The sequence below is a fragment of the Desmodus rotundus genome, chromosome 7, assembly GCF_022682495.2.
Source record: "Desmodus rotundus isolate HL8 chromosome 7, HLdesRot8A.1, whole genome shotgun sequence".
Lineage (NCBI taxonomy): Eukaryota > Metazoa > Chordata > Mammalia > Chiroptera > Phyllostomidae > Desmodus > Desmodus rotundus.
In genome coordinates, this window is record NC_071393.1 from 34,677,794 (window position 1) to 34,704,520 (window position 26,727).

At 47.2% G+C, this 26,727-nt stretch overlaps 1 protein-coding gene across 4 annotated transcripts in view; it reads left to right on the forward strand.

The window, feature by feature from the left end:
- Nucleotides 1-3,508: 3,508 nt before the first annotated feature.
- Nucleotides 3,509-26,727, forward strand: part of SNUPN (snurportin 1) — a 33,626-nt gene continuing 10,407 nt past the window's right edge. Inside the window, exons 1-6 of one of the 4 annotated variants that reach the window (XM_024557371.4) lie at nt 3,509-3,591; nt 6,383-6,545; nt 8,947-9,094; nt 17,945-18,049; nt 18,527-18,623; nt 22,373-22,470. In XM_024557371.4, the coding sequence (XP_024413139.2) occupies nt 6,388-6,545; nt 8,947-9,094; nt 17,945-18,049; nt 18,527-18,623; nt 22,373-22,470 (606 nt within the window). In that variant the 5' untranslated portion in view covers nt 3,509-3,591; nt 6,383-6,387. The other 3 variants (XM_024557370.4, XM_024557372.4, XM_071221921.1) reach the window with 3 other exon arrangements.

The following is a 26,727-nucleotide window of genomic DNA, read 5'->3' on the forward strand; positions in this document are numbered from 1 at the left end:
TTGTTTATGTCAGTTAACCTGTGGTAAAATTAATTTTCTTGTGCAATTGACCCGTGAACAATACGGGTGTGAACTGCAAGGGTCTGTAGCAGACAGTCAAGACAGGCATGAGCAAAGCAAGGATGACAGGCCAGGTGTAGAAGGTCACCAGTGAGGAAAGCCCTGCGTACCTTGCAATGGGCAAACCCGTGAAAACAAGGGCTTCACCCCTGGGGCTATCTCTCTTCCCCTAGCGTGTCACTGGTCATGCGGTTTGGACCATATCATTGGTCATGTGGTTTGGACTCTCCCCTGACCATTTCTTTCCTAGCATGTCACTAGTGATGTGGTAGACTCCCTTGGGGAGGAACTAGAGGGCTAGAAGATACATATTTTGCCATGTATAATACCCTCCCATGTATAATGCACATCCGCACTTCTGTGTGCATTATACATGAAATTGTTAGACCCCATCATTAAACCCAGGGTGCATAACCATTGTACCCAAGTATAATGCACATCCTTGTTTTTCCCTCAAAAATTTGGGCAAAAAAGTGTGCATTATACACGGCAAAATATGGTAGCCTCATAAGACTCCCATATAAGCCCTTGCCCTTAAGCATTAGGCCCTCGGGACAATGAGGTTATGACCCACATCAAAGACTCTTAGGAACAAGGCCTCAGGTCTGGGTCTGTTGACCACAGAGATGGAGTTTTGGTCAAACTAAAGATGACATTTAGGCCTCAGTTCTGTTTCAGCTCCAGGCTCACAAAAGCTGCAAAACCAGACACCATGGCTGACATCAGGACTAGCTTCCTTGATTAATCACCCCCCTGCCCTGGCACCAACCAATCAGCAGAGACCATGACCCTGAAAGGACCCACCTGGAAAAGCTGATGAATATTCCATCGAGATTCTTCCCTGGGATGTTCCTAAGATCCCCACCTTTAGAGAGTGGATAAAACCCTCAAGAAGTGCCTTTCCCCACCTCTTTCTTTCCCGGGGCAGGGTGGAGGGGGGTCTCTCTCTCTCTCAACTCTCTCAGGCTCTTGCCTTTCTCCCTCTTTCCTTCCCCCTGGTGCATTTTCTTTGCCTTTCTTTATGCTAAGTTCCAAGGGCCCTTCTTCTGCCTCTGTAGCTTGTTTCCTGAGCCTGTGAAGCCCAGCTGGTTCACTTCTTCCAGGCCTCACTTATGCCTCTGTGACTTTCTAAATAAACTTTTGCTTGTATTTGAGTCTTGGCTCTGAATTCTTTCCTGGCCAGAACTCAAGTACAGAGGTTGTTGGACTGAGCTCCAATTGTTGGTATTCTGGTGCCATTTTGCTGCTAAGGAGTCCACTTATACGGGGAGTTTTTTTTCAATAAATATACTGTTAGCCATCCGTATTCTTGGGTTTCACATCCAGGATTCAGCAGCCTACTGTGGATTGAAAAAATATTTTTGATTCTCAGTTTGGAATCCTTGGATTTGGAGGGCTCACTTAAATTATGTTAGGCTTACAGGAAGGGGGAGTGGGGTGGGGTGGGGTTCAGTGTCCCTAATCCCTGCAGTGTTCTTAACCTATTGTATAAAGTAAGTGAGGACTTACTGTGTTGACATAAGAAATCTCCAAACCTGTAGAGAATTTTTACAGGAGTTTATTTGGGCCAAACTGGTGACAATTACTGGGAAGCAAGATCTCAGACACTCCCCAGGATGAGATAAAAAATGTGACTACCGACACTGACCTGTCCAATTAGGACCTGATGATCAGGTCGCTCTGTGAGGTTACTTTCCACGACTGGACTTGTCAGTTTTATTATAGAATCCCTTCTAATCCACCAGTGTATACTCAGAAGTGCTAATTACTGGATCATATGGTAACTTTATGTTTAATTTTTTGAGGAACCACCATCTGTTTCCATAGTGGCCGCACCATTTTCTATTCCCACCAACGATGTGTGAGGGTCCCAATTTCTGCACATCCTCACACCATTTATTTTATTTTTTAACTTACGTTATTTATTATTTCTTTTTTGCTTTCTTTTATTTCTCTTTAACTTTTTTGGTTTTTTCTTCCTTTTTTGTCTTCTTTCTCTTTTTAAAGGCAGAAATGTTTTTTAAAGATTTTACTTATTTTTTTAGAGAAGGGAGAGACAAAGAAAGGGAGAGAAACATAAATGTGTGATAGATATGTCGATAGGTTGCCTCTAGCATGCCCCGGACTGGGGACCTGGCCCGCACCCCAGGCTTGTGCCCTGGCTGGGAATCAAACCGGGGATCTTTTTGTTCGCGGGCTGGCACTCAATCCACTGAGCCACACCAGCCAGGGCTGTAGACAATTCTTGTAAGAGTTAATTTGAGCCAAACTGCCTGCACATGCAGGGAGCAAGTTCTCAAATGCTCCTGAGAATAACAGTTTTGCATCTTCTTTGATGCATTTGAAATTAAGGAGGGAATGTAAGGAAGATTGGAGAAAGCAAGGCTGGGACCAATTACAGGATAATTAACAAGATTACCTGCTCAGAGTTAATATCTCCTTCAAGGTGTATTACTTCTGTCATTCCAAAGGTGTGTTAACCTAGATGCTCCAGAACAATGGACAGGACAGAGCTATAACATCTCTAAAGAATTTATAGGCCTGAGACACGACTACCCACCACGCCCTGCCCAGTTAGCAATATATGATCAGATCACCCCTGAAAAAGTTACTTTCCATAAAACCCCCCTTTTTTGTCCACACCGTGGACTCAAAATGTGCCAACTTTGCATATTTTCTTTCTGTAGGGCAGTAATGTCTAATTTCTAGGTCAAATATTCAGCAAATTCAAATATTTTAATCAAAAGTTGTTGTGACTTAGGAAAGTTACTTAACCTGTCTGAGCTAGTTTCTACTTCCTTGTGTTTCTTGCAGATTGAGATAACGCATGTGAGGCAGTGTCTGGTAAATGTAAGCATTCAATAAATGTATTCCTATTTGTATTTTGCATCTCATTAGTCCTCTCCTGTACAGGCCGCAGTGTAGTTTGAGTAGCTCGCCTTGTATCTGGGCGGCTTCCCCAGCTTTGTACTGGATGCTCACTACTTAAGCAGGAATCTGCCGTCCCTGCCGTTGCCCAGCCCACCACCTGCTAGGAAATAGCCTCCCAATCCAAACACGAGAGGTAATCAGGACCGGTCCCGGGGTTGCACCAGCGAACCGGGAGGGGGAGTGAGGGGTTCGGGGATACAGTCAGGGACCCAGCACCGAGAGGGGCGGGTTGTGGGAGCGCCCTGCACCCTGAGCGGGTCTGGGGCGGGACCCATAGCTGGAGGGCTCAGAACGCTCGGGACGAGGTCGGGGCTCCGCCCGTGGGCGCGACGAGCGCAGGAGCTTGAGCTCCCCGAGGGGGCAGCAGAAAGGCCCAGACACCGCACACAAAGGGCCGGAGCGGATGAAGACACGGCTACCCCGGAGGACGGAAGTGACGAAATGCGGAAACTGCGCGGCGGCAGGAGGGCCGGAAACTCTGCGGGCGGGGCGGGTGGGCGGGCCCGAGGGGCGGGCCGTCTTTTCCGGGCAACTGATTGGCTGGCCCCTGGCGACGGGCGGCGGCGGCAACTAGGCGCGTGGAACTGTCACCTCGGCCGGGTGAGCTTTGGTTCGATCCTGGGCCCCACCAGCTCGGTCTGCCCCTCAGTGCAGGCTGTGACTTGCTGCGGCCGGCTCTGTACCGCAAGCCTCCCGAGGCCTCCCCTCCCCTGAGGCGAGGCCAGCCAGGCCCTCCTCACGGGCGCGCTTCCGCTCTTCTGGGCACGGCGGTGGGGCCGGGCAACGGGGGAATCCCGCTAGGCCAGAACGGCCCCATCCCGAGTTAAAGGCAGTGGCGGGGACAGAAGTTGGAGCGGACAGAAGCTCGGTGAGAGATGCCCAGAAGGCCTCGACCCGGGCTGGAGATGCGCGACTGGGACCTCGGCGGACGAGTAGGGGGGCGCTGGAGCGCAGGGGAGGGGCTTGGGTGAGTCGGAAATTTGGGAGTTAGTAGGGGGCAGACGCAGCGGGCGGATGGGATCACCCACCCTGGCTAAGGTGAGAACCCTTGAAGAGGAGTGGGTTCAAAGAGCAGGAGCCAGCCAAGAATAGTACCGGGAGCCTTCCCAGTATCCAAAGCTACGATTAAGGATTTTTGTGGTTCTGGGTACAAGCAGGAACCCACAGCTTTTATTATGGAAGTGTTCAGACTTATACAGGAGTACAGAAAATAGCACACCATTATGGTTTCCAGCTACTCATCACCTAGCCTCAACCACAAATGACCACCCTGGTTGCATTACAAGTGTGTTAAGCCTCAAATCACCGGAGGTAATATGTTAATTTCAATGGGTTATGTTTTGCTAGATGAAAAGACTTCTGGAAATCGATTGCACTAAAATGTGAATGTACTTAACACTACTGAACTGTGTACTTAAACATGATTAAAATGGTAATTTTTTTTGTTTGGTTTGGTAAAATGGTAAATTTTATGTCATGACTTTGTAACCACTTTTTTTTTTTTAAGCTCTTTCCCTTTCTTTCCTTTTTTACTGACTTTATTGGGGTGACACTGTTAACAAAATCACACAGGTTTCAGGTGCCAGTTTCACCACATGTCAGCTGTACGCCGTGTTGTGTCTTCACCACCCCAAGTCGTCTCCTTCCATCACCATTTATGCCTCCCCCGTACCCTCCTCCACTCCTTTGCAGTCCCCACACCGTTGTCGGTGTCTGAGTTTTTTTCTCTTTTTTCTTCGTTTTTGCTCAATCCATCCACCCTCTCAACCAGAACCTCCCCATCCCCCAGCTGTCAGCTTGCTCTCTATGAGTTTGTCTCTATTTTGTTCATTAGATTCCACACGTGAGTAAAATCATATGGTATTTGTCTTTCTCTGATTGGCTTATTCCACTTAGCATAATGTTTTCCAGGTCCATCCATGCTGTCCCAAATGGTAAGGTTTCCTGCTTTTTTACAGCTGAGTAGTGTTCCATTAACCACAATTTTTAATAAGCTCCTTTCAAATAAAAACATCTAATGATGAAAGTTAAAAAATATCTGACTTCAAGTGCATAGTGGAAAGTAAGTCATTGCCAAGTAGAGGCCCATGAAGTTGTATTTTTAACTATAGAGGCTCTGGAATGAACCTGTTAGTTGCAGTGGTCCGAGCAGTGGGACCTGGCCTGAGGTGGACTTTAAGCTCTGTAGTGCCCTCTAGAACTGAAGGGTTAAGCCAGTGCAGCTGTGCGTGAATCAGACTTCTCTCAAATGTTTCTATTTTCTTACCTTCTGAGGCATACCTTTAACTGTTAGCTTCAATTTGCCACCTCATACGTTTATTCACAGGAGAGTGATTGAAGTGTGAATTCACCTCTATTTCCACTTTCATTCTTTAGGATCTACCTGGGTAGTCTCTCTCCAATATGACATCTGCTCTTTGCTCTCCCAAAAGTACCACATCATCCTTCACATTATTTTTTTATCCTCACTGGAGGACATGGTTATTGATTTTAGAGAGAGGGGAAGAGAAGAAGAGAGACAGAGAGAGAGAAACATCCATCCGTTGCCTCTCATCTGCGCCCCAACCTGGGGCTGCACCCAGGCATGTGCCCTGACTGGGAATCGAACCCTCAACCTTCTGGTTTATGGGAAGACGCTCCAACCAACTGAACCATACCGGCAGGCCAGGGCCTGTCCTTCACATTTCTAAAGCACACGGTATTAGCTGGTAGACAGCCTTCCACATTCTATCATTGTTTTTGTCTTTTTAACTATCATTTTTCAAGTGAGTCCTACACAGGTAGTCCTGAAACCTTTCTTCTGCCCACCCCAAACAAACGAAGCATAACACGGGAAAGTAACTGCCAGGTTTGGGTTTTTGGCTTCTCTTGTCTTCTTCCAGGGGTCCCAGAACCGGTATTTTTCCTGGAGCTAAATTTTCTTAATATATGTTGTAATGTATTAGAGAGTTAAACAACCAATTGAATAAAATTTGCATCAGAAAGTTATGTTAGTTAGTAAGTAATGACCAGTTAGAACTATTAAGGGAAAAAATTAAGTACTTGACCACTTCACGGTTAACAATGATGGTAAGAAGGCATTGGTGACGTGGTGATGGATGGCAAAGAGCAGAAGTTAGATCAATCACAGGTGAGTTTGCTTAGTGACTAATGGTTAAGTTTATACACTCAAGTGTCAGAAGGAGCATTATTGAAATATCTGCAAGAAATAATGTAATTGCTCCGCTGTAACTCATGTTAGCCTTTAACCTTCATTTTTCCATGGAAAGAGTTAGGATTTTGGATTAAGTGAGTTTTTTAAGGAACGTAGCCATCATGTCCCATTATAACTACCTGTACATAGGAGGTAATATGAAGTGAATGAACCATTTTCTTGTGTTTTGCTTTGTAGGGAAAATGGAAGAGCTGAGTCAAGCACTGGCTGGTAGCTTTTCTGTGTCTCAAGATCTGAATAGCACAGCTGCCCCACACCCCCGCCTGTCCCAGTACAAGTCCAAGTACAGTACCTTGGAGCAGAGCGAGCGGCGCCGCCGGTTACTGGAACTGCAGAAAGTGTAAGGGATGCTTCAACTCCCTGGCCTTTTTCTCTGGGCTGGGCATTATGAACTGTTCGGGAGGTTCTAGGCTTGCTTCTGCAGAACCGCCTTCAAAGTAGACCCTTCGTAAGCTGATCATCTTGCCCACAAGGTTGGGAGCAGTAAAGCCTGGCAGAGGTAGATGTCCTTTACACCCAGAGCTTAGGAAAAGGTGAGGAAGTTTAAAATTAAAGTTCAGTTATGTGGTAAAACACTTCTTTTCTTTCCCTGGCAGCAGTACTGAGCTTGGTGATTTATGGACTTGTGAAAGTCACACCCAGACTTCCATGCCCCACAGTCCCCGTGTGGCTTCTCCCGCACGCTGAATCCCCACAGCGGTGGGGTCTCCCTGTCTGCCTGCAGTCCGGACGTTTCTGTGGAGCTCTTGGGAGCTCCCGACAAGTCATTCCACAGGGAACCTGAGCACATGTCTTCCATACACATAATTCTCAGCGCCAAGATGAGCACACAGGCAAAGAGCAGGATGGGAATGTGTGAGGCTGGTCTGCTCTGAATGTAGGGCCTGTCCCCCTGTTCCCAGAGCATCACGGGCCTCTTCTGGGTAACCATAAGGGAGTGAAGATCCAGAGCAGCTATTCAGAGCTGTGTTTGCCCAGTGCCGCATCACTGGGTGTATTTAGCAGAAGTGGTTCCCGTGGCCTCCAGGCTGCTTGCAGGTGACATTCCCAGATCATCCCCCCCACCCCTTTTAACAAAAATTATAATTTATATGTTTTGAAATTTGAACTATAAATACGTTTAGTGACTATTTTACCTTGCAAAATGATTGGCGAAAAGTCTTCCTCCAAATTCTGTCCCCAGCCATCCAGTTCCTCTCCAATAGTATTAGTTTCTCGTGTATCCTTGCGAAGACATTCTCTGCTAATATGAACAAGTGTGTGGTGACCTGATTTTCTTTAAACGGAAGTAGAGTGTACGGTACACTGTTCTGCACTTGTGGTTAACGGTGGTATTTTGCAGAGGGTCTGTGTCAGTTCATAAAGTGCCAGTTTTCCATTGAAGGGACAGTTCTGACCTACTCCAAGCAGTCCCCTACAGACAAGCATCTGGGTAGTTTCCTTGTGTAGTGCTGAAGACACTGCTTAGCAAATAACCACAGAAGTGCACCCTTGTGCACGTGTACAAGTACACCAGCTCTTCCTATTGTTGAAACAAAAGACCGTTGTGCTCACGTGTGCTATCTGGTGTGCACCTTCGTGTGCATGAACACACGTGTGAGAAGAAACCAGCTGAGCTGGTCCCACTCCCGCAGTGCTTGGTCTCTGGGCCTTAGCATCGAGGAAACCAAGCTTAGGAGGTTGTGTGATATCTACACATCACTTTGGAACAATTAGGTTCCGCAGGTGGTTTTTCTTCCTTCTCTTCCTAAACTTTCTACAATATGTAGTTTTTTATTTTTAAGATTTTATTTATTTAGAGAGGGGGGAGAGAGACACCCATCGGTTGCCTTCTGCACGCGATTGCAACGCAGACATGTAGTCTGAACGGGAATCAAACTGGCAACCTTTTTCTTTGTGGGATGGTGCTCAGCTGACTGAGCCACACAGGACAGGGCCAATATGTAGTATTTTAAAAAGAGGAAGATAACAATAAAGGGAAAGAAATAAGTAAAAGACATTAAATTGTAAACTAAGTGTTTTTTTTTTTAAAGTTAGGGGCTGGAGAAAGGCCTGGCTGCTTCTCAGAAAACTGTATAAAGTGAAAAGCCCCAGAAGCTGCCCTTGTTTTAACATCCTCACTACATCTTAGTCATTCCTCTCTTCCGTCCCTGGGAGCCTTTGGACCAGATACCTGCCAGACAGAGAGTGTCAGCTGTCACCCAGATTGGAGGCAGGAGGGAGGTCAGTCTTTCCAGCTAGTGAACCTTGAAAGTTCCTTACTTTGCTCATTCGAAGGAAACTCCGAGGAAGGTAGTATGAGTTCAGAGTGGGTGTCCTATTAGGACCTGCAATGAGGTGGTCACTGGTTCAGCTCCACAGAGGAAATTCTGTCATCTCTTACTCCCATCAGAATGCCCAAATTTCTCCTGAATTTGGGGCCTTTGAATTTAATCAGTCTGTCACATTGTAAGGTGTCTTTCTACAAGACATAAAGATCTGTCTGTATGCCTTTTCTTTGAATAAAACAACAAAGAATTTTTATTTAGAGAAGGGGAGAGGAAGAAGGAGATGGAGAGAAGTATGATGTGTGAGAGAAACATATATCGGTTGCCTCTCGCACGCCCTCATCCCGGGACCTGGCCCGCATCCCAGGCATGTGTTCTGACCGGGAATCGAACTGGCAAACCTTCGGTTCACAGGCCAGCACTCAGTCCACTGAGCCACATCAGCCAGGGCATGTATGCCTTTTCTTTCTGCAGCAAGCGGTTGGATTATGTGAACCACGCCAGAAGACTGGCCGAAGATGACTGGACAGGGGTGGAGAGTGAGGAGGAAGAAGATAAGAAAGATGATCAAGAAATGGATGTTGACCCTGCCGAGAAGTTACCGAAGCGCTACGCTAATCAAGTGAGTGTCCCGAGGGTGTCAGGCCCAGCCCTTCCCACTCCCTTTGCTGTGCAGTCAGGCCCCACTGAGTAGATGTTGCTGGAGAGATTGAAGAAGGAGGCAGGAAAAAGGAGCGAGGCCTGCAAGGAAAGTGCTGATGCTTAGTCAGTTTACGGAGGAAGAGAAGAGACCATTGACGGTGCCATGTGCTGACCAGGGATCGCTGATGAAGACCGAGTAGTGGGTGTGGGAACCATGAGCCCGGGCTGCTTCTGACGCTCCAGTGGACCCCATGCACTGTCACTCGGTAGTCATTCCGAGCTGTGCTGGACTGCACCTGCCCCATGCAGCACGCCTAGCCTTTCCCAAGCAGTGGACTAAGATGTCTGTCCGCCTTGGATCTTCGCCCTCGTGTGGTGGAAGATGGGAAGTAGAGTTGCCTTTGAATGTAAGGAGCCTGAGCAGCCACCGTGGGCCATCCAGCTGGCCTGCGTGGGGCTGAGACCATGAAATGACAGGCCACTGTCACAAACCCAACTGAGTGTCCTGCTGGTCCAAGAGAGGAAGCCAGTGTGGCTTGTGGTGCCGTAGGGGAAGCAGGCAGGGAGGCTGCCCAGTGCTCTGGGCAGTGTGGGTATTCCAGAAGGCAGGGTGGGGGCCGAGTGGGGGCAGGGTCTACCCGCTATTGTACACTCTTCTGTAACCTAAGTGTCTTGTTGCCCGAAGTCCTCCGCCTTTAGCACGTGGTTCCTGAGTGCACACACTCCTGCCCTCTCTGCTCCAAGTGCAGCGCGGATCACATCCTCTATGACAGTACGGTTGAGTTCTGTTCGGCAAGCACTGCTGAAGGCCCTGTGTTCAACCAGGCCCAGCTGTGGGGGAGGTAGACATGGGTCAGAAATATCCCCTGTACTCCTGGAATAAGTGTAGATGATGGTTTTCGCTGTGAGAAAGCGAGGTTAACTTCCAATAGGCAAGAAAGCAGGATTGTGAAATCAGGAAAAAGTTAATGAACAAGGGGCCAGCTTTGAAGCATGGGTAGGACATTGATAGGCAGAAGTGCAGGGCATTCCAGGCAATAGGAATGTTCTGAGCAAGAGCCCGGAGGTGGGAGAGGGGTATATGGTACGTTCAGGGGCCGTGAGAGCAGGGCAGCATAGGGCAGAGGGAAGATACTACAGAAATACATGCAGAGTTCAACTGTCTTTTAGGTTGTGGGGAACCACTGGGAACTTTTGAGCCAGGGACAGAGTTGGGACTTGATGTGATGATACCCACATCAGTGTGTAGCAGGGTCTGGAGAGCAACAGGGAGCTTAGGTCTTGTACAGCTGTCTGATGATGGGTGGAGTGGGTGGGAAGGAGGTGAGGTCGGGACTATGAGAAATGTCAAAACGTTACCAGGAAGAACAGACGGGATTTAGCAGTGGGTGGAAGAGGCACTGTGAGAAATGATGGAGGGTTGAAACTCTGAACTGACCCCCAAGCCAGGTTCTTTGCTGACTTTGAGCAAGTTACTTGACCACCCTAAGTCTCTTGGGTTTCTTACCTGTAAATGGTACCTGACTCACCGGACTGGTGGAAGGATTAAATGAGATAGTGTAACGTAAATTCCCCATGAGTGTTGGTTGCTGCTACTACTTTTTAGCAGCCACAGTGAGACATAATTCACCTACCACACAATTCACACATTTACAGGGTACAGTCCAGTGTTTTCAGTATATTCATAGGGCTGTGCAGCCATCACCACTAATTCCAGACCATTTCACCATCCAGAAGAAACCTCACACCCATGTGCAGTCCATCTCCATTCCTCCTTTCCCCCGGCTCCTAGCAATCACTAATCTCCCGTCTGTTTCTATGGGTTTACCTATTCTGTACATTTCATGTAATTGGAATCTCATAGGATGTATCCTTTTGTGTCTGACTTTTTTCACTCAGCATAAGTTTTTCTTTTTCTTTTTAAAAATTGCTTAAAGTATATTTTATTGATTATGCTATTACAGTTCCATTTTTTTTCTCCCCTTTATCCCCCCTCCTCCCTACACCCTTCCCTCAACTCTCCAGTATCCCCCCCCAATAGTTCATGTCCATGGGTCGTACATGTAAGTTCTTTGGCTTCTACATTTTCTATACTATTCTTAACCTCCCCCTGTCTATTTTGTACCTACCATTTATGCTTCTTATTCTCTGTACCTTTTCCCCTATGCCCCCACTTTGCTGATAACCCAACATGTGATCTCCATTTCTGTGATTCTGTTTGTGTTCTAGTTGTTTGCTTAGTTTATTTTTGTTTTTAGGTTTGGTTGTTGATAGTTGTGAGTTTGTTGTCATTTTACTGTTCATATTTTCCATCTTCTTTCTCTTAGATAAGTCCCTTTAACATTTCATATAATAAGGGCTTGGTGATGATGAACTCCTTTAACTTGACCTTCTATGGGAAGCACTTTATCTTCCCTTCCATTCTAAATGATAGCTTTGCTGGATAGAGTCATCTTGGATGTAGGCCCTTGCCTTTCATGACTTCAAATACTTTTTTCCAGCTCCTTCTTGCCTGCAAGGTTTCTTTTGAGAAATCAGCTGACAGTCTTACGGGAACTCCTTTGTAGGTAACTGTCTCCTTTCCTCTTTTAGGATTCTCTGTCTATCTTTAATCTTGGGTAACTTGGTGATGATGTGCCTTGGTGTGTTCCTCTTTGGGTCCAACTTCTTTGGGACTCTGAGCTTCCTGGACTTCCTGGAAGTCTATTTCCTTTTCCAAATTGGGGAAGTTTTCCATCATTGTTTGTTCAAATAAGTTTTCCAATTCTTGCTCTTCCTCATTTCCTTCTGGCACCCCTATGATTCAGATGTTGGAACGTTTAAAGTTGCCCTGGAGGTTCCTAAGCCTCTCCTCATTATTATGAACCTTTGTTTCTTAATTCTGTTCCAGTTGGATGTTTGTTTCTTCCTTCTGCTCCAAATCATTAATTTGAGTCCCAGTTTCCTTCCCTTCACTGTTGGTTCCCTGTATATTTTCCTTTATTTTGCTTTGTATAGCCTTCATTTCTTCCTTCATTATGCGACCAAGCTCAGTCACTTCTGTGAGCATCCTTATTACCAGTGTTTTGAACTCTGCACATGATAGATTAGCTCTCTCCTCCTCACTTAGTTCTTTTTTCTGGAGTTTTGATCTGTTCTTTCATTTGGGCCATATTTCTTTGTCTCCACATACCTGGTATGTTGTAAGGGGCGGAGCCTTGGGTAATCTGCTAGGGCGGGGCAACCCACATTGATGCTTTGTGGCACTCTGTGTGGGGGAGGGGTCAAGGAGGGAACAATGCCCATTGCTTGGCTCTCGCCCCACTTCCCATCACTTCCTTAGCTTCCCACAAGTGGATTGTGTCTTTTCAGGTGCTAATTCGCAGGTACGTGGGTTTAAGTACATTTTGGGACCCCGTAGGCCTCTCCAACGAACTCTCCTTTGAGGCTAGGAGTTCCTCCCACCACTGCAACCCCCACAGATTTTTATAGGCAGAGTTCCTTCCACCACTGCAACCCCCACAGATTTTTACAGCCACAGTTCCTCCCACCACTACAAACCCCACAGATTTTGAGTCTTTAGTTTCCTGCACTGAAACCCTGGGCTTCAGGGGCTGTCTCACTCCGTGTTTGTTCCTCCTGGCTTACATGTGCACAAATGTGGGACAGCCGGGCCTGCCAGCCTGTGCCTCACTAGCGTGGTCCACTCACTGTCTTGTTGCATGTCCCACTACCCATCTCCACCCCTCCTACCAGTCTGGATGAGGGTTTCTTTAACTCCTTGGTTGTCAGAATTCCATACAGTTTGATGCTCTAGCAGTTCTGGTTAGTTTTTGTTTTTAAATTGGTTGTTATCCTTCTTTTGGTTGTTTGAGGAAGCAAAGCGCTTCTACCTACGCCTCCGTCTTGGCGAGAACTCCAGCATCAGTTTTTCAGAGTTCATCTGTGTTACAGCGTGGCCCATTCATTTTTTGTAATCACATTTTGTTTATCCAGTCATCGGTCCATGGCCATTTCAGCTGTTTCCACCTTCTGGCTACTATGGCTGCTTGCTGTGAACATTCCTTTACAAGTTTTTGTGTGGTCGTATTTTCATTTCTTTCGGGTATATACCTGGGAGTAGAATTACTCAGACATTTGGTAACTATGCTTAATGTTTTGAAGACGGCCAGACTATTTTCCAGAAGGGTTGCGCCATTTTACGTTCTCACCAGTAGTAGGTGAGCATTCCAGTTCTCCCACATGTCTGTCAGTACTTTCATCTGTCATTTTAAGGACGGCCGTCCTAGTGGATGCGAAGTGCTCTCTCACGATTTTGACTTGCATTTCCCTAATGACTAAAGATAGTTAGCATCTTTTCACGTGCTTATTAGCTACTTCTATGTCTTTTTTGGAAAAATGTCTATCCTTTGCCCATTTTTACTTTTATTTTTTTTAGAGATTTTATTTGTTCTTTTTTTAGACCGAAGGGAAGAGATGGAGAAAGAGAGGAAGGGAAACTTCAGTGTGTGGTTGCCTTTTGTGTGCCCCCTACTGGGGACCTTGCCTGCAACCCAGGCATGTGCCCTGATTGGTATTCGAACCCGCCACCCTTTGGTTTACAGCCCAGCACTCAATCCACTGAGCCACACTAGCCAGGGCCCTTTACCCATTTTTAAATTACATTATTTGTCTTTTATTATTGAGTTGTAAGAGTTCTTTATTCTAGATACAAGTCTCTTATCAGATAAGTGATTTTCAAGTATTTTCTCTCATGTTGTGGGTTGTCTTTTCTCTTCCTTCCTTCCTTTCTTCTTTCCTTCCTTATTTTTCTTTCTTTCTCCCTTCCTTCCTTTCTCATGTAGTTTCTATCAAAAATGTTCCCTGGCAGGGAAACACCGCTAAGAGCAACAGGACAGACAGAATGTGATGATGAGTCTCACTGGGCCTGACACTAACGTACGAATCCATCTTTCTCCTGGGTCTGGGGTTTAGGCTCCAGTTTCTATGCACTCTTTACCCCCCGTCTTAGGGTTTTAGATATCAAATATGTTTACCATGTGGCTTTTCTTTTGCCAGTTTTTGTATATGTGAAGTTGAACTCTGCAATTCTTTTTCCCTCACCCAAGGACATTTTTTTTCTTTGCTTGCTTTTTTTTATTTTTTAGAGAGTGCACAAGGAGAGAGAAACATCGATTGGCTGCTTTCCATACATGCTCAGACCAAGAGTCATTCGCACCCGGACCTGGGATTGGACCTGCAATTGGACCCACAACCTAGGTATGTGCCCTGACTGGGAATCGAATCTGCAACCCTTTGGTTATGCAACGATGCTCCAACCAACTGAGCCACACTGGCCAGGGGAGAACCCTCCTGCTTTTAACAGGCCACGTCTGGGTCTTTGTCTACCTGATGGTGTATTGAACTTCATGTTTAGGTAGTGCTCCAGTCCAGTGTTTTTATTGTGCCACAGCACTTGCGGTGTTCAAGCTGTGGACACTTTTTCATCTTTCCCACTCTTTTTCTCATAAACGCTGAGGCCTGACATGACGGGGAGTTGTGTGCTCTCCATCAGAGCATAAGTAAAGGATTGCAAGGCTGGTGGAGGCCCACTCTGGGCCTGTCCTCGCTGGGAGGTCTGTTTCTCAATCTGGTCAAAGTGGCCTGTCTCTAGCAACTGACCCTCATTGCTGAGGAGGACAGCCACCCCCCGTGGCGGGACAAGGCTGAGCTGTACTGCAAGGAGCGCGGACGCCAGCCTTCGCCACGGCCCGAGCTGCGCATCCGCAGCGGGGGTGCTGCATCAGACCAGGGGTCCTGACAAGGGCACATGACACCTCCCTTATGACATGGCTTTCACTTTAGCTTCATGGCCTTCTCAGCACACAACACTGCTGTGGAAGTAATTTCTTAAGGACAACTATGCAAGTTTTGATGCAAGTTAAATGCAAGTTTTGATGCAAGTTTTGAAAACCTGAGAAGAGCCTTGGCCGGTGTGGCTCTGTTGGTTGGAGCATCATCCCATAACTGAGGGGTCACAGTTCGATTCCCCGTCAGGGCACATACCTGGGTTGCAGGTGAGGCCCCTGGTCCAGGTGCATATGGGAGGCAACTGATCAATGCATCTCTCTCCCATCAATGTTTCTCTCTTTCCCTTTCCTTTCCTCTCTCTCTAAGAGCAACGAAAAAAAATGTCCTTGGGTGAGGATAAAAAATTAAAATTAAAAATAAAAACCTGAAAATAACAAAAGCAACAGGGTGTAGGCTGGACATAGAGGTGACGTGCTAAGAAAACAGACCTTCTCACACAAGCTGGGTCTGCCCTACTAGGAGCCCCGGATGGAAGGAGACCCCTCAGTGTCTCTGTGGCCCAGGATGCAGACTCCCACTTTCTCAGTGGGAAACAGACTTGACACGTATGTTAAAAGGTACGTGCTGCACACCTTAGGTACAGATAGAGCACCTCGGTTTCTGCTTCTGTGAGCGGACGTGCCTGGCCGCTCAGCAGCCAGCTCTGGTGGCGGGCGAGGTTTTTGGGTAGTGGGGCTGGTGGACTGACAGCGCTCTCCCCACCCCTCAAAGCAGCAACATTCTTCACTTACTCAACTCTTGCTTATTCAGGCTAAACCCATATTGTCTGCCAGGTGTTGGCTCCTTTTTCCATCATAGGAATGAATTGTGTGTCCCAGCCTGCTTCTGAAATCAGTTCTCGACTCTGTGGCTTGGGGAAGGGAGGGAACTGTGAACCTTGTCTCAGCAAGTGAGCTTCCTGCAGAAGTGACTCAGTTGTACTGCAGGGGTGAGGCTGTGGGCGTCCCGCCTTTGGGCCATGGCTGGCCATCACATCTGCAGGCACCAGGGTAACTGAACTGGGTGGAGCCCCTGCCTGAACCTGGTCCTGGAGGCCTTGGATCGGCTGTCCAGCTTCTGTCCCGCTTCTGAGAACAGTATCTTATGTGACAAAAAGAAGAAATTAGGGAATTTTATGATTTCTGTTCAAGTAAACTTGATCTTAAGAATCAACTAAATTTTCTCTTGCTGTTAGGTGACTCCTGGGTTCCTTCATCCTCTGGTCATTGGAAGTGCCACAAGTGGAGGAGCTTCTGGGGAGGGAACTTCTCCCTGCACAGGGGGCACTCTGTCTTAGTGTCACACCACTGGGTTCTTTTCACTTTTTTTTTTTTAAGATTTTATTTATTTATTTTTAGAGAGAGGGGAAGGGAAGGAGAAAGAGGGAAACATCAATGTGTGGTTGCCTCTTTCTCGCCCCCTGCTGGGGACCTGGCCTGCAACCCAGGTGTGTGCCCTAACTGGGAATCCCACAGCAACCCTTTGGTTCACAGCCTGCGCTCAGTCTACTGAGCCCCACCAGCCAGGGGCTCACTTTCTTGATGGTGGTGTTGGCAGCACAGATATTTTAAATTTTGTGTAGTCTGGTTTATTTTTTGTTGCTTATGCTTTTAGTGTGGTATTTGCCACTCTTCTTTATGGGAGTGTTTTGTTTTGTGCCTTGGGTTTAAGATTCTGTGGCAGAGACAGTGGTGGTGCAGTTAACAGGGCTACAGAGTGCAGAAGGAGGAGGGAGGCTGTTTCGGGGTTGGCAAGTACTGGGGCAGCAGAAGGCAGTGAATTTAGTTTTGAATATACTGAGTCTGAGCTGGAGAGAGGACAGAGAAAGATGTATCAAATGGCCAGCCTGAAATACACGTGTGCAGGGAAAAGGAAGGAAATGTGGATGCGAAAAAGAAGGCAGTTGGGAGGCATCCTCTTAGAGTGAAGAGTGAAGCTATGTAGATGATGAGATCCACCCACAAGGGGGCAGTGTCTAAGGGGAAAGCAAAGGGGGGGGGGGCGGCCAGGGGGGGCGGGTGCCAGTGGTAAAACCGCCTCCTGCAGATTCTCTGCGTGTTCGGGGGAGTGTACGAAGCACTGTTCGGAGGAGAAACAGTAGTGCTGTGTCATAGGGACAAGGGAACCCGCGTCGAGGAGGACGATGGGCCGGTAGCATCGCGGCGGGGGGGGGGGGGGGGGGGGGATAAAGAGGTGAGGGAGGAGACACTGGATAGCGAGGAGGTTAGCTGTGGCCTTCAGCAGGGCTCGTGGGGGTCGCAGTTTTCCACTGAGTGGCAGTGGGCAAGGAGGCAGCAACCGTAGTTTAAAAACAAGGAGGAAGTGGAGTCGCTTAACAGAAACGCATAGTGATGAAAGGTTTTCATTTTTGTTTTGTTTTTAAAGCATAGGGGTTCATTATTTGATAGACTAAGGGGGGGAAGGAGAGATGAAAGATCCAGTGGGATTAATTGATAGGCGTAAGTTTATAAAGATAGGAGGGAATATAAGTGATGAGTGGAAGTTAATCTTTTCAAATTCATTTCACCACAGCCTCCCCTCACCCCCTTTTTCAGGCTGATTCCCTAACATCCTTTAATACAGTATTTGTGTCATTACAGTTTGGGAAATAAAGATCTAGTTTAAAGGCATTGCAAGGTCAAGGTCCTTATTCATCTCTGAGGTAGAGTCCTTAGAACATAATTATGGTAATGGTAGGTGGGCGGACAAATGAGAAAAGGAAGAGGCTTCCATCACCTGGACACAGAGGGTGAGGTAGTGAGAATGGGTATCAATTCGGGTAACGAAGGTGAGGAGAGAAGTTCAAGTTCACAGTGAGTGGCCTCCATCCTATCAGTTGAGCAGGCGACGAGTGGACTGCTACGAGTAAATGGGATGGAAGTTCCACTGTCAGTCTTTTCTGTCCTCATTCATTAACTTGTATTTTCACTGTAGGACTCTTTATTGTTGTGAATAGTGGAACAGCACACCTTGTTGATTTTTTTTCCCTGTTAATCTTTAACACCACATTTTGTGTTGCCAGCTGATGCTCTCTGAGTGGTTAATTGACGTCCCTTCAGATCTGGGGCAGGAATGGATTGTGGTCGTGTGCCCTGTCGGAAAAAGAGCCCTTATTGTGGCCTCCAGAGTGAGTAGCTGCCTCCTTCCTCTATGTCACCTCCCCAGTCTGTAGCAAGAGGGATTCCTTTTTTTTTTAAATCCTCACCCAAGGATATGTTTATTGATTTTAGAGGGGTGGGGCGGGGAGAGAAACATCAGTGTGAGAGAAACATTGATCTGTTGCCTCCCATACATTCCCCAACCGGGCATCGAACCTGCACCTCTAGGTATGTGCCCTGACTGGGGATCAAACCCACAACCTCTTGGTGTATGGAATGATGCTCCAACTAATGGAGCCACCCAGCCAGGGTGCAAGAGGGATTCTTTGCACTCCATATTACTCGTCTGCCACAGCAGCTCTGCCTGGCATGAGGATCAAAACACTTTCCTTTAGGAAGATTTTTTGAGAGCCATCTTTGGGCTGCTGACACCCCTGCAGAATGTGGAGGCAAGAGGGTGAGGAGACCAGACGCCTAATGAGAATGGTGTCTTTCCTTCCAATCAGGGCTCCACCAGCGCCTACACCAAGAGTGGCTACCGCGTCAACAGGTTTCCTTCGCTTCTGCCAGGGGGCAACCGGCGAAACTCAACAACAGCAAAAGGTACCTACAGAAAATTCTCTTTTAAAGTTTTTTTAAAAATATAGTTTATTGATTGTACTATTAACGTTGTCCCAGTTTCCCCCCTTTGCTCCCCCCTTCCTTCCAGCAATCCCCTCCTTAGTTCATGTCCATGGGGTGTCCATAGAAGTTCTTTGGCTTCTCCGTGTCCTATATTACTCTTAATCTCTCTCTGTCTATATTGTACCTACCACTTATGCCTCTTATTCCCTGTACCTTCCCCGCCACCCTTCCCCTCCCCGTCCCCACAGAAAACTCCGTATTGTTCTTGGGTGCTGTTTCTGTTATAGTTTGCTTAGTTTTTGTTTTTTGTTTTTTAGATTCAGTTGTTGATAGTTATGAGTTTGTTGTCATTTTACTCTTTGTGGTTTTTGGTCTTCTTTTATTTCTTAGATAAGTCCCTTTAACATTTCATATAATAAGGGCTGGGTGATGATGAACTCCTTGAACTTGACCTTCTGTGGGAAGCACTTTATCTGCCCTTCCATTCTAAATGAAAGCTTTGCTGGATAGAGTCATCTTGGATGTAGGTCCTTGCCTTTCATGACTTCAAATACTTCTTTCCAGCCCTTTCTTGCCTGTAAGGTTTCTTTTGAGAAATCAGCTGACAGTCTAATGGGAACTCCTTTGTAAGTAACTGTGTCCTTTTCTCTTGCTGCTCTTAAGATTCTCTCCTTGTCTTTAATCTTGGGTAACTTAATGATGATGTGTCTTGGTGTGTTCCTCTTTGGGTCCAACTTCTTTGGGACTCTCTGGGCTTCCTGGACTTCCTGGAAGTCTATTTCCTTCACCAGATTGGGGAAGTTTTCCTTCATTATTTGTTCAAATAAGTTTTCGATTTCTTGCTGTTGTTCTTCTCCTTCTGGCACCCCTATGATTCCGATATCGGAATGTTTCAGGTTGTCCCAGAGGTTTGTAAGACTCTCTTCACTTTTTTGAATTCTTGTTTCTTCATTCTGTTCCAATTGGATATTTATTTTTTCCTTTTGTTCCAAATCGTTGCTTTGAGTCCTGGTTTCCTTCCTGTCGCTGTTGGTTCCCTGAATATTTTGCTTTATTTCACTGTGGGTATTTTTCTTTTGTTCTTTCATTTTGCAACCAAGCTCAATCAGTTCTGTGAGCATTTTGATCACCAGGGCTTTGGACTCTTCATCAGGTCGGTTGGCTATCTGCTCATCGCTTAGCTCTCTTTCTGAAGTTTTGCTCTGTTCTTTCATTTGGGCCCTATTTCTTTGTCTCCACGCATCTGATAAGTTGTAAGGGGGTGGGGCCTTAGGTATTCACCAGGACGGGGCAACCCTGTTTGCTGTGTTGTGGCGCTGCCTGTGAGGGAGGGGCCAGAGAGGGAACAGTGCTGCTCCCTTGCTCCACTCTAGCCCCACTTTCCAAGGAACTTGCCTGTGAGATGGGGAAGCCGTCGCAACCCCCACAGTAGTTTACAGCTAGCTTTGAGTCTTTAGTTTCCCGTCCAGCCAGCCCCACCTCACCTGTGCGGTCAGGGCCTTGCTATGCATCCTCTCTGCTCAGCTGCCAATGTCCTGTCTCTGCTCCTCCTGCCCGTCTGGGTGAATGTTTCTCTAAGTCCTTGGTTGTCGGAGTTCCACGCAGTTTGATTTCCTTGCACTTCTGGTTGTTTGTTGTTTTTAAATTGGTTGTTATCCTTCTTTTGGTTGTGAGAGGAAGTGAAACATTTCTACTTACACCTCCATCTTGCCGGAACTCTCTCTTTTTTTTAAGCTTTATAATTATTAAGTCTTATAATCAGTAAAAGATAGTGTAAGTTGCTCAGTCAGTTGTTTTAAAGTCCAACTCTGAAAGCACACCTTTGAAATTGCATAGACACTGTCCACCGAGCTCAGGCCATCTTCCCCAATGCCTGCCCGACACAGCCGCAGCCTGGACGCAGCCCAGTGGGGCCTGCTGGGCAGAAACACCCCTGAGTGCAAGTCAGCATGCCTTTCCCATGAGCCACCATTACAGGCCGGCAGCTGCCATTGGGGAAGGTCCCTCAGAATGCTGAGTGTAATGTGCAGTAAGCTGTTGCTGGGGCTTCCCTGCCCAGTTCCCTCTTCTCCTTTATTGTTACCCTAACCTAAGATTTTCCCTCCCACCTGAGCTTATCTGAGGAGACTGTACTGTGGAGGGTAAATAATTTGCCCACCCTGGGCTGAACCCTGCTCTCTCCCCACCTGCCCAGCTCCCCTGGTGGTTCCTCGTACCCTCCACACTGAGCTCGGACTCCTTTCTTTCTCTCTTGACTTTCAGAGCCCCTCACAGGGTGGCTTTGCTCCGCCCATCCTTGCGTCTTTTCCCTGCTCTCCATGTCCATCATTCGCTCTGTTTGTCTGGTTTGCCTCCTTGCTCCCCAAATATACCCAGTTTATTCTACCTCTGGGCCTTTGCTCGTGCAACTTTAATACTCTGGCCTGGAATGCCCTCCCACCTCCCCTCTGCCCTGTTGTTTTAATTCTCTTATCCCAGAAGACTGTTCATATCACATGTCTTTAGTGAAGCATTTCCTGCTTGCTCCAATCCCTCTATTTTTCTGGAATTCCCACTGTTCTCAGTTTGTGCTGTATAGTTCATCTCTCTCCGTCTCTCTCTCTCACTCTCTCTCTTTTTTTTTTTTTTTAAAGATTTTACCTATCTACTTTTAGAGAAAGGGGAAGGCAGGGAGAAAGAGAGGGAAAGAAACATTGACTGGTTGCCTCTCACATGCTCCCAATTGGCCTGCAACCCAGGCATGCGCCCTGACTGGGAATCTAAGCAGTGACCATTTGATTCCCAGGCCAGTGCTCAACCCACTGAGCCACACCAGCCAGGGTGATCTCTCTCTTTTTAAAAAATTATTTATTTATTTATTTAGTGAGGAAGGGAGGGAGGAAGAAAGAAAGGGAGAGAAACATCACTGTGTGAGAGAAACATCTATCGGTTGCTTCCTGTGTGTGCCCCCAACCAGGGACCAAACCCAAAACCCAGGCTTGTGCCCTGACAGGGAATCGAACCGGCAACCCTTCACTTTGTGAAACAACACTGAACCAGCTGAGCCACACTAGTCAGAGTTGTGTAATTCATCTCTTGGTTCTTTCCTGTGTGATCATCTTACCTCCTTAACTGGATTGTAACTTCCTAAAAGGCAGGGACTAGTAGTTAATATCCCCGTATAACACAGTGCCCAGGAGAGGAACTCAAAAATTAGCTGTAGCACTGATCAGCGCGGCTCAGTTGGTGGGACGTCGTCCCACAAAGCAAAGGTCGCTGATGGATAGCCAGTCAGGGCCCAGGCCTGGGTGGCAGGGTTGGTCTCTAGTTGGGGCCAGAATGAGAGGCAACCCATCAATGTTTCTCTCTCACATCAATGTTTCTCTCCCTCTCTTTCTCCTTCCCTTTCCCTTTCTCTTAAAATAAATAAATAAAATCGTAAAAAGTAGTTGTAAAGGTGATCTTCTCCAAGGTGAGTAAGTGTCCCAATTTATCTAAAGTTCAGAATTTCCACCTGGCTTAAGGGTTGCCTGGATCCCTCTTGCGCTGTCCTAGCCAGGTCTCCCTTCAGCGGCCTCATGAAGAAGGCACTCCCTGCTGAGTTCTGATTCCTCGGGGCTGGTGCTTGCTGCCAGCAACAAGGACTACTGGGCTCAGTCCCCAAGCCCTAAGATGCAGCTCCCTGGATTGCGGCGTGGGGACCCTGATTGGAGGGGTACCCTGTAACGAGTTTCTGCACTGTGTCCCAGACTACACCATTCTGGACTGCATTTACAGTGAAGTGAAGCAGACCTACTACGTGCTGGATGTGATGTGCTGGCGGGGGCACCCTTTTTATGACTGCCAGGTAAGGGTTGATGAGCCCTCGTGTCTTTTGTTCTCTTCCCTCCTCCTGGGGAAATGGCTCCGTATATGGGTTCTTGGTGTGTGGAGGATGTGTGTATAAAGAACATGACTCAGTGCTTCTTTGAGTGTGTTTAAATTAGCTTTTTCTTTTTCAGTCCTCACCCGAGGACATGCTCACTGGTTTCAGAGAGAGGAAGGGAGGGGGAGAGAAACACTGATGTGAGAAATGTCTGTTGCCTCTTGTACGCTCCCTCACTGGGACCAAACTCACAGCCTGGGTACGCGCGCCGACCAAGAATCAAACCTGCAGCCTTTCATTTCAGTTTTCAGGGTGACGTTAATTGATTTGCTTATATCAATTAACTCCAACCAACTGAGCCATGCCAGCCAGGGCAAATTAGCTTTCTTTCTTTCTTTCTTTTTTTTTTTTTTAAGATTTTATTTATTTATTTATAGAGAGAGGGGAAGGGAAGGAGAAAGAGAGGGAGAGAAACATCAGTGTGTGGTTGCCTCTCACATACCCCCCATTGGGGACCTGGCCTGTAACCCAGGCATGCGCCCCGACCAGGATTTGAACTGGTGACCTTTTGGTTCGCAGTCCTGCGCCCAATCCACTCAGCCACACCAGCCAGGGCTGGGGTTTTTTTTGTTTTTTTTTGTTTTTTTAAAGGAGAAAGTAAGGGAAGTATAGCAAGTTCTTTTTTTTTTCCTTAAGACTTTATTTATTTATTTTCAGAGAGAGGGAAAGGGAGGGAGAAAGAGAGGGAGAGAAACAGTAGTTAGTTGCATCTTGCACGCCCACAACCAGGGACCTGGCCTGCAACCCAGGCGCGTGCTTCCCTGACTAGGAATCAAACCGACGACCTTTCAGATCACAGGCTGACACTCAATTCACTGAGCCGCACCAGCCAGGGCAAATTCTTGACGGGAGGAAAGGAAGAAATCGAGCAGAGGGTTAGGCTGGGACGTTGCAGAAGCTGCAGCTTCCCGTTGTCCTTTCCAGAGTGTGGGAGGACTGCTGGCTGGGAAGATTGTGGGGGAAGGGGACGCCTTTGTGCGAGGAAGAGAAGGTGGAGTGTGAGACGTCATCCGGTGGGCTCTTGCCACCTCTCCTCCTTCACTAGCTACATCCTGACCCTGAAGATGGCAGCACCTTTCAAACTCAAAGCCTTGAATCTCTGAGGTGGTAGCTATAGAAGGAGATTTTCCAAGTGAGGAGAGGCCCCAGCATTCCCTCCTCAAGTTTCAAATTCCCCCAGTGTTTTTCCTGAAATTGGTGATTCTTATAAGTGACAGTACGTCATCATGATGAGGCAGAGTCAGCCCCTCAGGCTCCATGTCTGTTCCTGACAGTCTGCCAGCATTGTCCCAGTTTTATAGTGGGGAACTTTATGCTCCCTACCAATTAGTTTATTGTGGTGGTTCTCCACGTTACTAGAAATGCAGATTCCCAGGAGCTCCTGTCACAGGGGTGGAGTAGGTAAGTGCTGTGGTCGCCTCCTTCCACGACCACATCAGAATTGCAACTGAATTGGAGAACCATGTAGATAGAAGCTGAACCGAACAGCTATAGCTAAGATATACAGAAGAAGCCATACCGAGACTGTTAGGAGGGGCAGAGCTGAGGAACAGGCTGGTTCCACACCCATGAATTGGAGACATCTCAGCCGCACAGGACCCCCTTAAGAACCAGAGGTCACGGCCCCACACTGGCCACCCCAGCCCTGAGCACTAGGGCCGGGAAGAGGAGTGAACATCTGGCTATGAAAATCAGTGGGGATTTCATCCATATGGGTGAGACGGAAGGCTGCTGGAATACCAGGTGTCCTCCTAAAGGGCCTGTGCACAGACTCTGCTTGCAAGCACTCACCCTGGGCTCCAGGGAAGGGACAAAAGCTTGGGCGATGTCGGAGACATACAGGGAGAAACTGAGAGTGTGGTTTCAGGGTGAGGGCGGGAGGGACAGCCGCCGTTGTCCCTGTGTTGAGCCCTTCTCCCATTCAGCCAAATCAGACTCGCACTAACCTGGTGAGCTCCACTCGCTCTGGCCTGATGATTCCCTGGACCCCACTCCACCTGCTTCACATTGTCCCCATGTATAATTCACATCCTTATTTTTCCCTCAAAAATTTAGCCAAAAAGTATGTATTATACCTGGAAAAATATGGTAAGTAGATTAAATGTTCCAATCAAAAGACAGGGTACCTGAATGGTTAATAAAATAAGACCCACACATATGCTGTCTACAAGAGACCCGTTTCAGGTCAAAAGACACACAAACTGAAATAAAGAGATGGGAAAAGATACTTCACGCAAATGAAATGGGAAAAAAAGCTGGGGTAGGAAGACTTATGTCAGACAAAATAGACTTTAAACCAAAGTCTGTAACGACAGTGTGGGGATTGCAGGGACAGGGAGGAGGTGGAGGTGGAGGCGTCTACGGGGGATAAATGGTGATGGGGAAAGGCTCTCGTAAGAGAAAACGAAGGACATTTCATAATAAAGGGATCAATCCAACAAGAAAAATTACCCTTGTAAACACTTATGCAACCGACACAGGAGCCCCGCAGTATATGAAGCAGATGCTGACGGGCACAAAGGGGGAGACTGACCAAATTACAGTCACAGTGGGGGTTAACACCCCATCGTTCTCAGTGGGTAGGTCTTCCAGACGGAAAGTCACCAGGGAAATGCGGCCTTAAATAACACGTTAGGTCAGATTGATTTGATATTTTTGAGCGCTCTACCCCGAAGCAGCAGGAAATACATTCTTTTCAGGTGCACATGGAACATTTTCCAATGTTAGGACACAAAACAGTTCTCGATAAACCTAAGAAGATTGAAATCATAGCAAGCATCTTTTCCAGCCACAATGGTATGAAACTAGAAATCAAATACAATTTTAAAGATTTTTATTTATTTATTTTTAGAGAGAGGGAAGGGAGGGAGAAAGAGAGGGAGAGAAACATCAGTGTGTGGTTGCCTCTTGGGTGCCCCTTACTGGGGACCTGGCCTGCAACCCAGGCAAGTGCCCTGTCAAACTGGCGACCTTTTGGTTCACAGGCCAGCACTCAGTCCACAGAGCCACAGCAGCCAGGGCTCAAATACAATTATTTTTAAAAAGTGGAAAACACTCAAAACACATGGAGGCTAAATAACATATTCTTAAATAATGAATGCAGCCCTGGCTGGTGTGGCTCAGTGGATTGATTCCCAGCCTGTGAACCAAAAGGTCGCCGGTTTGATTCCCGGTCAGGGAACGTGCCTGGGTGGCAGGTTAGGTCCCTGGCTGGGAGCTTGCAAGAAGCAACTGATTAATCTGTCTCTTGCACATTGATGTTTCCCTCCCTTTCTTTCCCTCCTCCCTTCACCCTCTCTCTAAAAATAAATAAATAAAATCTTTTTTTAAAAAAGTGAATGCATTAACAATGAGACTAAGGGTTTCCTGGGAAAAAATGAAAATGAACAAACAGTAACCCCAAATCTATGGGACACAGTGAAAACAGTCAGGAGGGCCAAGATGGAGGCGTAGGCAGACACACTTTCCTGCTCTCAAGACGAAAAGAAGGACAACAAATTTAAAAACAAAAAATAACCAGAACAACCAGAAAAGTCAAACTGTATGGAAGCCCGACAACCAAAGAGTTAAAGAAACACTCATCCAGACCAGTAAGAGGGGCAGAGATGGGCAGCCAGTGTGGAGAGGACTAGCAGCAAGGCAGCGGCAGATGGACCAGGCAAGGTGGCAGTGGGTGGAGTGGACGGTCCCACATTTGTGTTCAGATAAAGCAGGAGGAACAATTAGGGAGCCACACTGACCCGGGAAGCCAGGGTTCCAGTGCAGGGAAATAAAGCCTGAATAAAGTCTCTGACTGGAAAAACATGTGGGAGTTGAGGAGGCAGGAGAAACTCCCAGCCTCACAGAAGAGTTCATTGGAGAGACCCACAGGGTCCTAGACCCTACACAAAACCACCCACCTGTTGTTCAGCACCAGAAGGGCCCTATTTGCTTGTGGGTAGTAGGGGAAGTGACTGAAAGCCAGCCGAGAGCAGAGCAACCAGCATTGTTCCCTCTCCGACCCCTCCCCCATGTACAGCATCACAACATGGTAACCTGGGTTGCCCCCGCCCTGGTGAATACCTAAGGCTCCTCCCCTTACAATATATATAATAAGTGCACTGATACAAAATAATGGCTCAAATAAAAGAACAGATCAAAGCTCCAAAAATAGGACTAAGCAATGAAGCCAAACTATCA